This window comes from Pseudophryne corroboree, chromosome 8 (assembly GCF_028390025.1).
Source record: "Pseudophryne corroboree isolate aPseCor3 chromosome 8, aPseCor3.hap2, whole genome shotgun sequence".
NCBI lineage: Eukaryota > Metazoa > Chordata > Amphibia > Anura > Myobatrachidae > Pseudophryne > Pseudophryne corroboree.
This window is the reverse complement of record NC_086451.1, coordinates 9,673,959-9,688,045: the sequence shown is the minus strand read 5'-3', so window position 1 is coordinate 9,688,045 and position 14,087 is coordinate 9,673,959. Positions and strand designations below refer to the sequence as shown.

Below are 14,087 nucleotides of genomic sequence, written 5' to 3'. Positions count from 1 at the left end.
ATTAAAGAGCCAATAGCAGGAGTTGTCTAATATAAAGGCATTACTAATACACTCATATAAAGACGTGATCATGACGGGCGATATTTTCCACACCCATCAGACTTCGGATGTGCGCACACTTATCATCTGCATAGTGTATGTACATATGATGTGAAATGCGGATCTGCCTTCTCCCCTGGAATTGCTGAGTCTCCCCCAAATGAGAGAATGCTCTTTATTATCCTTATTTTCCTAGAATAGAGAATGCAGCGGGACACGTCATTATACCCCCTCCCCCCAACTTCTCCACATTCATCAGGACAGCAGTAAATTGCGTTGCACAAAAAGGGGTGGAGCTTACACTGAAATGGGCAGAACTTCATCCAAAAGAGGATGTTTTTGTAGGGTTGGGGTCAGGTTTGGCCTGGTATACATATTGGGAGATATGATAGTACACATGCAATATATCTGCAGCAAATCTCTATATACCTCCCTGATGGGAAAGAGCATTAAAACACATCGGGCAATGCAACCACAATGACAGATACCATTAAACGTATGCACTGCACACTTTTCCCGATTTTCCTGTAGAATACGGTATTATAGCAGTCTCCAGAGCGAGGGGACTCACCCGTGTATAGAACTATTTTTACATTCTGATGTAATCATTGTGAAATTGGACGAAGATTTAGAAAACAATATAAGTTCAGGCTGGAGAGCGCTCCATGTGTTTCCAATCTGACCCGCTCCCAGTAATTACCCCTCTGGTTACTGATGACAGAAGCAAAAATCATTAATACAGAGAGTGACGTCACCCCGCAGCACGCTGGCCAAGCGCGGCTCAGCTCAGCGACGACATATGTACAGGCACTCAGGGGGAGATGTACCAAGACTTGGTGTGTTAAAGTGAAGATGTTACCCAAAGCAGCCAATCAGCTGCTAACTCTCATTTATCTACCGCCGTCTCTGAAATGACACAAGCTGATTGGCTGCTTCGGGAAACTTCTTCACTATCTCTCTCTCCAAGGCTTGATACCTCTCCCCCACAAAGAGTTTCAAAAACTGATCTCATACTTAAAATATTTCACAACCACCCTGGTGCTGAGTCGGGTGTTACTGCTCTGGCGCTGTGTGCGTAGCGCTGACGGCAGATATTCGCCCTTACGCAGCGTTGTGCGTATCTCTGTGGCCAGATCCTTGCGCAGGATAGATCTGATACCGATGTATTTACGTGTACGCACAAGTCTAGCCAGCCTACACTTTCATGTACACACTCTTACCGAACATACGTGAGAACACCCCATTGCCCCCCAATTTCCCCCCCTGTCCGCGTATCACCATACAGCAGCTGACATGGGGGAGCGCCAGCGGCACAGGTAAGAGATGAGCTGGGAGTGTGCCGCGTCAGGTTGTGATGTCATCATGCGCAGGAGGCAGGACGATGCCACCGACTGTCACCCTACCACCGCACAAGGTAAGAGCACAGGTGTACCACAGGCGGGGGCTCAGTAATAATAATCACCTCGTAACAATCGGAACTATCTGACATGTTGATAAATACGGGTAGACGGTGGGCGCTATTAGTGGGGGCTCATCTACAGACAGCACAAACAGGTCCGGCGGCGATCGCCCCATGTCCGGCTGGCGTGAGGATGACGCAGAACTTTTTACCTGTACAGAACCTCGCTCACGTGAAAGAATGAATGTAGATAAATAAGGTTCTCTGTGCAGACGGGCAACTCTAACTACCTGGCACACACGACATTGGCGCGCCAGCTGAGCATGATGGGAGATTCGGCCGCAGCGCAGAAACCGCTGCCTGCCCTGATGTCACAGGTGTCAGTCATCTGCAGTTCCCCTCCACTTACTGTGTGTGACTGTCGCAGTGAGTAATGGATTAGTAACTACCGTCAGGTAAGTCGTGCAGCTGCTGTAACCACACAGGGCCTGTGCGGGGGGGACTGCGGGCCGCTGGGTGATCTGATAAGGCATGAAAGGGCCAATGATGCCGCTCTGTCTGCGCCCACCCGACCCCAGGTAATAGCTGTAACACGCCAGTGCTGAATATCGGACAGACTGTTTACTGGTCGTCATGGTGACACAGCCATCACATTGCGCAACCTACAGGCGGATAAGTGTTTACTTGGAAATTATTATTTTTTTGTTTTACATAGTAAACGTGCTATGAGGGTGACATCATATAACACCCCCACACCCTCCCCCATCCTCTATTAGTGGAAGCATCTCCTCTATTGTCTGCTATAAATCTGTGTATTTATTATGTAGATTAGTTTGGTCGCTTTCAAACAGCTGCACACAGCGTTGGCTTCTGATAAGCATAAAATTAACCCTAGTGTGACCACGCAGCAGATAATATAGATTGTAAGCTCCACTGGGCCCATTTCATGCCTGGATAAGTTGCCTGTCAGCCATGTAAGGTGCAGACGTGAGTTACGCAGGCAGCCATTTTGTGCTGCACACTTGCACAGACCACATCAGTGCATCAGTTCACTAGGAGATGGTGACATGAGTGTGCATTGCGTCTCGGCGATGGCGTTAGGTCCTAGTAGTGAACTGATTTCTGGCATACTAATATCTGCACTAAAACTAATTAGGATTTATATTCTGCTTATTTCATAGCCATAGTTTGACGTATGACAGACACACGTGGGTCAGCTCAGCTTCAGCGACAACGCATCAGAGACAAGGCTACACAATGGGGCTTGTGCGCAGACCAGACCCAAACGTCACGTGATACAGGAACGGACCCGGAACCAGGGCAGACATTCTCTCAGACCCTGTGGAGAGGAATAACTCCTCCGATCCTGACACTTGGAAACCCCCCTGGTTTCCCCCATCCCACCAAATTTGCAAAATACTGCCTAGACAAATGGCAAATACAGTGTAAGTCAGCACTTACAGTACCAGACACCTGGGGGCAAAACTGAGATGTTAGAATTGCCCGGGGCAAATAACGGATTGTCATCGATAAATCATCAAAAACCATTATAACACATCAATATAATACCAAATGTGGGCAAAAAGCATCGATCATCTGTGTGACGACGCAATTCCCAGAATGTGCCGGGTAGCGATGGCGCCAATTGCCCTATCACGCTCCCCACATGCGCCCTTTGGCTCACCTCTAATAGGGAGGCAGGCGCAGAGTTATCACCGTTCTCCGGAGATGAAGACGCTTGCTCATGTAAATCCATCTGTGTATTGTCGGCATGACGAGAGGGGCTTACACGCATTGTTAGTAAATAAGCCCTAGAGGCTGGGTGAGCTAGTGCGCTCTCAGGGGTACGGTGTAAAGGACAGCGCCTGATCATTACAGAAGTACAGTGCTGTAACTATTTCTTATTTGTTCTCAGTATATACGGCGCAGTACCCAGATCAGTATGTCGGCTTCCCGTCAGCAAAAGCCGAGATATTTAATGTAACGTCTGAAGCGCTGGTCATCCCTTAGCCCGCTCTCCCCAATAAAGAGGAACAGCGCAGGGGACATAACTATCAGCAACATCCGGCCGTCACACCGGGACAGTTGCCTAAATAGCAATGAGTAAAACCTTTGTAAATCCCCCGTTCTGGTCAAGGACAACGTGGACTATGACAGCCGGTCTCACACCACAATATCATGCACTGGCCCCTGCTGAGTCTTTCCTGTCCTGTACTGTACATATATATATATATATATATTATATCTGTGATTTACAGCCTCAGAGCCGGATAATCACTGCTGGAAGACCCGCAGGAAGGGCCAAGCCACCGTGACGTAGCAGCTGTGACCCCACCAGGACTCCTGGCACAGCGAGGAGAGTGCGCTGGAAGCCAAGACTAATCCAGCCGAGAGGAATGTTCCAAAGCGGGATAATAATTGTTGCCAGATAGTAGACAATGGACATTGCATTTACCATTTGCCTTTAAAACCTCCTTTTTGGTATGTAGCTCACTGTAGCTCTCATTCTATTAATCGGGAGGAAGAACAGACAACACACGATTTCATATGAGGGTAGATGGTACTACCCACCATATAAAAATATTGTCCGGCAACCCGCCTGCCCGTGATGGGTGCGGAAATAAGAAAGAGCCCCCCACAAACCATCAGTGTACTTATACAGAGACTGGGGGATGTTGCATGAAGGTATAGGAGTCTCGGACCATAGGGTATTGCAGAAACCATGAAGCAAGGTGTCTATGAAGCTCTCCCAGATTTCAAAGAACGTATTCATACATCCCTCTTACTGGCAGGATGATCTAACCAATCCATGGATGGAGTACGGCGCAACGAACTTAGCCAACACCAATGTTTACATACCAGTGAGAAAGAATGACAAATATCGCCAACTCGGGGGTGGAAGGAACATCGTTATACATGTTGTTATAGGACAAGTTCCACACAGAGGTCCACAAACCTCTACTCATCAGACAGGCCTACAGATCAGCTGCAGTGTGGTGGCACTTACCACGTGCAGGGCTGGTCAATGTTCCCCTATGAAGACAGAGTCCATATACATAGCACTGGGGAAGGTGGATATGGAGTAAGCTAAGGTCTAAGTAGCCAGTCTGATGTCCCAGAAGGAGAACTTATTACCGAATGGTCTAAAGGTTGAGAAACAACTGTACGTTGCTGGGGTGGTCTTATAGGAAGAACTCCCAGAGGGTGGCCCCAATCAATGTCCGTATTGTCTATAACTCTGAATGGTTAGCTGTAATGGCTGCTATGAATCTATTAGCTGTTCAATACATTTCAACTCTTCTTTATCCTATATATGAAAAGCACCCCCATCCCCCACCCGGGACATCAGGATCCCCAATGACGTGGGTTACCTTTACACTCATGTAGAAGATACACCACATTCTGCCTGGTCACAAGCAGAAGATTCTCAGGTAAATGGAGTATTTCGGTCTTGTAAACGCGGAAAGGACACAAAGAAGGGGGTCAGCGATGGCATTTATTTCCAAGATGGTACTTGCATAATTGTTTTGGTCGTGCAACCAGCCCTGTAAATGACGTAACAAGGCAACGCGATCATACGCAACGTCGTCTGGAAAACACATACCTCCATTAGTTTAGTGCTGTCTCCACTTATTTAAGTGTATACGATGATGTTTCGTATTGTAGACAAAGGGGTCTACTTACTAAGCCCTGGAGAGAGATAAAGTAGAGGGAGATAAAGTGCCAGCCAATCAGCTCCTGTCATACATATGTTTGAAAAATGACAGTTAAGAGCCGATTGGTTGGTACTTTCTCTCTGTCCAAGGCTTAGTAAATAGACCACAAAGTCACACAATAAAGGCGTAATGGTTAGATCAAGGTTATGTGTAAGTGACACTAAGAGGACCTGATGGGGATACGTTAGTTTGTGAAAGAAGATATGTAAAAGATCGGCCCTGCCTACACAGGACAACCGGGAACGTCTCCAATCGGTGCTGATCATTCCAATGTTCCGGCCAATATTACTGCGATAGAGGTTGTAGGATTCGTAGCGATGTAGATACTACGGCATGCCATCAAAAGCTTCACTTAGCATGAGGAGCGTAGATTCTCAAAGTACAACACCTCTGGGTTTCCCAAATCATTGAGAATCCAGAGAGGCTTCCAGTAGCCGCATAACAAAGGCCATCGGACTGGAAAATAAAGAGTCTTCGCCATGTTGTTATTTGTACACACAGCAAAGAGGAGCATAACCAGCATACAGAACATCCTCACAATATCTGTTCCAGCATATCTGTAACGCCTCTGCATTGTTTTTGTTGATGGAGTTTCTAAGGGAAAACTGGGAAGCGTTAGAGGGGGCGAGATACAGACTGGATCCTGGAAATATGAAGCTCGGAGAACAATGCTCCTTAGTAGGACTGCTAGTATCAGAAAGGTCACTGGAAGAAGGATTATAATTAGGGAACACTTGGGAGTTCCAGCACTGTAAGTGAACCGTAGCTCCTATATCTGGCTGAGCTCGTCTTCTTTTCCCCGAGTACTCAGTGGGTCACTTTTTCCATTTCAGCCATGATCAGAATCCTTACTCCTGACCGTGTTGAACAGGAGGGAGCGAGGGGGTTGTTTCCAAAATTTTGCTACTGATCTCCTGGCAACCTGGAGATGAGATGTTAATTTATGACACTTTATTTAGGGAGGTGTGGAACAGCCAGGCGAGAAGGGCATTCCAGAGGCCTAACGTAACCACGCCGCAATATCTCCTCTAATAACTGTTTATTGTCCGGCCAAAAGATAGAAATCTTTGGCCAAGCGTCGTGTCCCCCCACCCCCTCCCTGATCTGGCCACAGCCCCCGCCAAAACTGAGGAGAGGAAGATGGAAAGATTTAGTAAATCCGGTTGGGACGTGTACTGCCACCTACAGGAGATTTTGTATGAATTCCCATAAATTAGGGTACAGCTGGAAGATTCAGCGACCCCTTGTCTAATAATTGGCCAAGAGACCTCACCTGGCGATGGCCCCAAGTCTTTTCCCAGTCGACAGATTTGTGTTTCATTGTTTCCAAGGAGAATAACATAATAAGTAACACAGAAGTTCAACCTCTTCTAATCGGTGATTAAGTAGCAGGCTGCGCCAACAGCGGCGACACGTGGGAATTTTTTTCCCTTCGGACAGTCTGGAGAAATAACGCACTTGAAGGTATTTAAATAATTTAGAATTTTTCTATAGAAACGTATGCTAGCCTTGGGCTAAGAAGTATTTCCACGTGTGTACGGGATTGTAATACTCCTGGCGGGAGGGGGGGGGGGGGGGGGCATATTGTCCCATACAGGGGACAAAGAGGTAGGTCGTGTGGCTACGATCGAAACCTCGAAGGCAGAAAGATCTGAGTGCATATAAGAATTTGGTAACTGGATTATAAAAGATCTCTCTGCCTGCAGAACCAACCCCTAACTCTATATTATTCTACTTGAGCCCAAGAAAAATTTAAATAAAAAATTGAACTTAAAATCGGTAGCGCAGTAACCGTTCTCAGCTTCTGGAAGGCCAAGCGAAGGTCAGCGCGAGATCTCACTCTGAATACGCACTGGAATCCTCTGAATATTGATGTTTATGGCAGCCACCCTCCCATAACAAGAGACCACGCGCTGCGCCCGTCGCGCCAGATCTGATTTTATTTGGATGAAAAGGAGAGGAAAATTCTTTTTATATCGCCGGCATAAGCCCTTATTATATAAATACCCACATATTTGATTTTCCTGGTGTTTCCAGTGAAAGTTATAATTTGAGCTGAGAGTAAACGGGAAAAGCCTCTAATTTACCGTCATTTATTTTATAACCAGACAAAATGGAATATAAAGTCTTCTACGTATTAGGAAGGGAGATGTGTCGGGGAGAAAGCACAACGCCCTCCGAGAATATACAGCATTTGTATTCCTTTCCCCCAACCAGATTTATGTAATTAATGAGTAGAGATGAAGGCCTGTAATTACGCACAGACTTTGGGGTCGTTAGCATCTAACTAATGTTATTTCAGCCTGTGACATTTGGGGGTAGGGGGCCTCGTTCTGGTGAATACCACTGAGTATATTACATAAATGGGGGGAACAATGTGCGTGTAATGTTTTATAGTCAGCCAATGAGACACCATCCGGACGAGGTGACTTTCCCGATTTCTGCACCCCGATTACCTGATCTAGGTTTGCAACTAAGACCTCTAACCTCACCTGCGTGACCCAGATAAAAGTATTAGACAGCCTGCCATGATCAATGCGAGAAGACGTCCGCAACGCCAGGTAAAGTGCTGCAGCTTCGCCTGTTGCTGCATTTAGTGTCTTGTACACAATATATCTACTTGTATCCTTGCGGACGTCCATTGAGAAATCAGTCCATCTGTTTTACTGAGGCCTTGGCGGCACAGACGTTCGCTCACCGGCTGGTTCAGGAGACAATTCAGGATATTTCTTTTCGCAAATAAGCTCACAATTCAGTTTTATGACGTGTGTAATAGTCCATAACAACATTTATTTTTTTCATTTGTACAAGAAAAACATTTTAAGACCGTTTTTCTAAAAAATTACGAGACGTTAAACAATTTTGTTGTTGTTGAGCATTTACTTATTTTTGTTGGATTTAAGATCCCAAAAGTGGATAATTTATATATAGATGAAAAAGTGACTTTGCAGCTGTTGTAGAACTATAAGTCCCAGCTTAGCAGGTCACCAGAGGACCTATAGTTCCTGAAAAGCCAGGTTGCCCGTGCTTGCCGGATAGGACACCTGCATGTGCCTCTCAGTCTCATCTAGCTGCCACGTCGGCTTCGGCACCTGCGGTTCCTGCAGAAGATGCCACTTCCCAATGGCAGTCCCTCGTTCCTTATACCGGAGACTCTCACAGAGAAGCATGCCGCACTCCTGTCATAGTACCTTTCTGCGCAGCGCTGTAATAGTCACAATCAGGCACATAAACAGAATAGGGCGGCTAACTAGGACCAGATGGAAACCGCAGCTCCAACAGAAAAACCATTGATTTCTGCTCAACATAACTTTGACATGCAACAATGTATTCTGCCATGTCGGATCAGTGCTAATTAGTAACAGGCAGACAGAGGTACTGATGGGAGAATGAGGGGAGGTAAAGGGGGTCTCTTCCCAAACAGACATGTCATTCCTCAGATCTGTTCTGTCCTGTCACCCAGGCCCGGCTCGCCCATTCCTGCCCATACCACAATGGGGATTACCGGGGTGGGGTGCATGACAGCTGACAATCACTCTGCACAGATCTATATGAGAGGTATAGGGGGCTGTTCTGCAATACAAATACACTCTGAGCAGGCGATATTATGGACCTGCTGACAGCCAGGCATGCAGAAACCATCCACCTCTGTGCTGTAAGATAACCGCTGTGTGACTCGCTTTATCCTCCTGGCAGTGGGAAGTGCGAGGCTGGTGCACTAGGGATCACTGATCCCTATGTGAAAATCTGCAGCAATTCTCCATATCCCATTGTGTCCTGTATAAGTCCCGCGTTATGCGAGGAATCTGTGCGAGCAGCTGCGATATTTCCAAGAGAATCATCAACTGGAAGGAAAACAGGACCTGAAACCTAATGGGCAAACTTCACTCCCGTTACTGACACATGCAGGAAACCGTCCTGTTAGTGCGGCCTGTTCCACGCTCTGACATTCTGCGCAGAGCACAATAATTACCAGATCGCCGCCAATACTGCGTTATATCTTTGGCGAGAATGGCCATCGCCCACTGTACCCCAATAAGCAGAGCTGGTCACACCTATTCCCTGATACTACAACCCCATAATAAAGCCTAGTTCTGTCCCTATATGCGAGCGCTGCCTTTGTCTCGTCTCAGTTCTGGGCGACAAATTCTGACAGTTTCAACAAGTTGGTGCAAATTCAATGCCCACTGTAATCGCCAACCAATATTTTGCCGTGCTTGGCGGTGGTTGTGGGGTATTTACAGATCCTGACTGTTTATCTGTTGCCTATTGGACGTCATTGTTGATCTTAATATTAAAGGTTCAAATTGTTTAAAAAAAAAAAAACTGATTGTGTAAAACAAATGGCGTAATAATAGTAGCCCCCCCCCCCCATTCCCCCCCACACACCCTACTGGACGGATTGGAATCTAAACGGAGTATGAGCTATTATATAAGTAGTATTGAGCCTCGTCTGTCCAGAAAGTGACCCGTTACCGCTGCCTCGGTGACATTTTAATGATAAATGGAGGCGACAGAAAATGTTCCATTGATGTGTTATCACTAGTATCCAGTGGAACTATAAGAGCTGGAGATAACCCCTAGCAGGTAAGGTGTCTGTGTTGGAACCTGTGATATTTTGAGACCGCAAGCATACAGCGACACCTTAGTGTTCGCGGGCTGTCACGGTCACTTTTATATTTTTATTAGCCCACGGAACAATAAAGGGTTATCTTTTGTGTAAGAGGAACGAGGATTCCGATTTTGCTAATTTTCTCCAGGTTTTTAATCAAAACATTATGGGAGCTGTATACTCGTACAGCCCACAACATGGCGGCTCCCACTGGTGACAAGCCCTCATCACGTAACACTTTGGTTCCCGTTCCATACTGGCAGAACTAGAAAGAACGCACTTTAACCTTCAGAAAAGTTCTGACTCAAAGACAGAAAGTTTATTTTTTTCTTAATGAGAATAAGTCCAACTAATTCCACCCTGGCAGCAGAACACGGAGATTTCTCAGGGTTGCGCCAGTCACCGGGACCTTACCCGTGTTTCTTGCTCTTAAGATCGTGGCTTTGCTACAAGTATCTGAAATGTGGAATTTGGACCTCAAGCCGCGTTGTTCTGACTGATTTTTCCATTCCAAGGACATGTTCTGGCTTTTACACGCTGCAATTATGAAGTAATATCTGATTCGCATGGATTTCTATCAAACGTAATCTTTAACACTTTCCCTGCTCAAGGCAAGAGAGACGTCAGCCAAAGCGGGAGCGCCGGAGAACCCTGGAACCGCTCTACATGGGATTGGGGTTTATGGCCGGGCCCCTAGGACCCCACACAAGGTGAGGGCCCCATACGCTCACACTCAGTCTACAAACAATTATTGGCTGCATGCTGAATCGCTGTGGAGAGACTTATTTTGGGGTCCAGAGGCGAACAAGAACCTCATGGCATCTGCCAACCCTAAACCTGTCCATGGGACCTTTCAAAGCCAACACATAGGGCCAGAACCTTAAGCAATTTATCTCACGTAAATTAGGTCATTTCCCCAACAAGAAAATGGCTAACGTCATCGCTCGTAATATTTAATGCCTTTTAGTTGCCAGAAAATAATTCTTCATAGATGAAGTATTGAAATTTTAGCTTTTACAACTGTAAGACTTCATACAACCCACAAGCGAGTACTCTGCACATGTTACAATACAAGGAGATGTCGCCAACGAGGGGAATTCTGCTGAGATGTGTAAAAGAACATGTAACTTACTATTACGACTGGTTTGTGTGTAATGTGACGTGTTAACTTTGCGTTTAGCGTCCCCATACGTCACAATTTTAGATCAGTTGCCGTCTCATCACGGTCACTGTTCTCGGATGCTCTGGCCAGCCCAATGAAAGTCTCTCTGCAACTAATAAACCAAGAGCGCAAAACTCTACTAACTTTAGTCACCTCGCCCCACAGTGCCCACTAATGATCCACTAACGCCAGCAGAGACCCTCACCAGTGGTAATCTCAGGACGGCTACAACAGAGGAAAAACGTACACTTTTTTTTAAACATTTTTGTAATTACACTACGAAAGCCGACTCAGCATTGCAAATATATTGGCAGGAACAGGTCCGGCGAGATGGTAAGTTACTGTGTCAAATAAGTACCGCCGGGGCAGATGGCTAACACCCAGGCCACAGGGTTCCGGATAAATTCTGGCAGTAAACTTTTTGATTGTCAATGCAGAAAGGAGACTGACGCAGGACGAAAGTGTAAGAAGTTCGTATATATACAACCTGCTCATTTGCTAAATATGACCCGGTTTATGGTTTGAATTACATAAAACAGAAGTCAGGGGTCTCCTGACTGAGCCCCTATAGCCCATCTGTAACACGAATCCCCATAAAATAAACATAATTTCCATAATAGAAGCTTAAGCAGCGCACAACCCCGCAAAACAGCCCTAAAGAACTAAATACAAATGTTAAACAGACCAATGTATCAACTTCTGTATCCATTCCTTCCACGCGACTGTAGTATAAAAACTTTAAAAAAGTTGTAAGTGTTGAATGGAGGAAGCAGCTTCCTTGGTGGCCCGTCATACTACTTACCCCAACCGTACCCCCCCTACCCCAACCGTACTACCCCCCTGCGTACCTACCCTTCTTCCCCTCCTTCTTTTATGTGTTACTGGCTTCATTTTTTTTTTAAATTATCCAATAAATGTAAAAAAATCTTTTCCGATACCTGTATATTCTAGATGCGCAGTTTGTGTTACTTGTAATATGATTATGATGTATATCCGTACTGTAATTTCTATCTACTGTTATTCCCGGACCTGCGGTTTCTTTTCCCATCAATACTTGCAACATGTTTAAAAAATAAAAATAAAATGTAATTGTGAATTTTTATACACCCCCGCCCCCGAGTTCATACGCAGCTAATGCATGGCGTCCGCGCACATACTGCGGAGAGGCTTATTTAGAATAAACACAGCACAGGATGTTTCCATGAGACGGGTTCTGTCCAATATGATCTAACGTTCTTTTCTTTTGCCGAGAAAGTGATTACACATGTGCAGTAAATCTGCTACAGTGATCTCCCTCTCTGACTGCACCATAAAAACACTTATTTGGTTTCAGTGGTTAAACAGGAAAAAAAAAAACCGTACAGATGGAAAGTGGAATATTTGTGAACAATCCCGACGTTCTTCTGTAAGTGCAATCACCAGTCTCTTATTCTGTGCTAGCGGTGGAGATAACTCTGCCCCAAAGGCCTGACGAGCAATGAGCAACCGTAACGTTTACGCCACAATACTAAGAATATAAATACAGCACGTACCGGCGAGATCTTCCTTGGAGGAGACGAGACGAGGGGAGCTGTTCCCTGGTTCGATCCTTAACGATAATCTGAAAAACAAAAGGTTTCAAAATTGTAATTGGAGAAATGTAATGTTAGAGAAACCTAAATAAGAATAACGGTAGCAGTCAGCGGTGTGAATGAGCCCGCAGCGCGCAGGCGATCTGACCCGCAATTATTCTTCTGGGTAATAATGGAATAACAATTATAGTGAGCCAAAGTACAATATGGAATGGACGGAATAGGACATTACACGTCTGCAAAACGTTGGAAAAATTAAACGTTGAACTCCGCAATCCTACGTCCCTGCCTCAAGGTCCCAATAACGGACATTTAACAAGGAGACGTAATATGCTAGCTACTCATTGCAGCGTTGCGATCAGATAGTCGCCGCCTAGAGGGGAGTGTATTTTTGCTTTGCAAGTGTGCGATCGCATGTGCAGCCGAGTGGAACAAAAAAGTTTCGTGCAGTTTCTGAGTAGGTTGAACGTACTCAGCCGCTGCGATCACTTCAGCCTGTTCATGTCCGGAAATTGACGTCAGACACCCGCCCTTCAAGCACTGCGTTTTTCCAACCACTCCCAGAAAACGGTCAGTTGCCATCCACAAACGCCTTCTTCCTGTCAATCTCCTTGCGATCGGCTGTGCGAATGGATTGTTCGTTAAATCGATCGCTCAGCAACGATCCGCTTTGCACCCGTACGACGCGCCTGCCCATTGCGGTGCATACGCAGTTTAGACCTGATCGAATGACCCCCTATGTCAGTATTACTGGGGCCAAATTAGCATAAGACCAGGCTCCTCTTCTGCAGGGGACGTCTGCTATAGGCGGCGGCCTGGGACACATTACTAGCATTACGCCAAGTGATTTATGGCGAGAAAAAGCGCCTGATGTTCTGTCATGGGATTGTGGCTTCCTAGGTGTGAAGTGTTTGATGACCATATTCTGTATTAAAGGTATAAATACTTGCTCTGGGCGGATGCACACATTAAAATGTAAATGTCACCATCATCTGCAATGGAAAACTGCTCCAATTTCCAGAATTACCGTCAAAACAGTCCATTAATTGGCAGGGGGTCCCCCCATTGGGAGTGCACTAGCTGTATTCACTAAGAACAAATCTATATAGCATATGTCACGTCAAAGCAGATTTGATGCTTAGCATGGTGTTATTGTTACCAGCGCTGGTTACGTTACAGCCCATATGGAACAACACTTTGGGATGGGAGATTGTACTCTGGAGAGGAGCTGGATGGAGACATGGTGTGTTGGGCACCTGTCTTACTTATGTCATGTTTTCTCCAAGTCCGCTCCAGCTGCAGCCTGAGTTATGGTTCCAGGCGTGCAGTAATTACTACAAGGTGGATACTAGGGGCTATGCAGATTGTGAATTTCATAATAAGGAATAGTAACTGTGACAGGACGGTACCGTACGAAAGCACTTGCCGCTTTCGCGTCCCGTTGACTGCGCACAGACTGGAAGGTCAAGTCACACGAGGCCTGACCACATAGGGGATTCCCGCTTACCGTCAGTAACCGCCTGTTACTGACTCCACCCACTGCGTTGTGGGCGGGTTTTTGCTGCCACCACCAAACTCCTAACCTGCC

The 14,087-nt window shown here is 46.0% G+C and overlaps 2 protein-coding genes across 7 annotated transcripts in view; one reads left to right on the top strand and one right to left on the bottom strand.

Annotated features, from left to right (window-relative positions):
• Positions 1 to 14,087, bottom strand: part of RALGPS1 (Ral GEF with PH domain and SH3 binding motif 1) — a 552,121-nt gene that overhangs the window by 131,605 nt on the left and 406,429 nt on the right. For all 6 annotated transcript variants that reach the window (XM_063935883.1, XM_063935884.1, XM_063935880.1 and 3 more), the window contains one exon: positions 12,461 to 12,528. In XM_063935883.1, the coding sequence (XP_063791953.1) occupies positions 12,461 to 12,528 (68 nt within the window). The remainder of the gene's footprint in view (positions 1 to 12,460; positions 12,529 to 14,087) is intronic.
• Positions 1 to 14,087, top strand: part of ANGPTL2 (angiopoietin like 2) — a 260,169-nt gene that overhangs the window by 75,087 nt on the left and 170,995 nt on the right. The gene's annotated exons all lie outside the window — the stretch shown is intronic.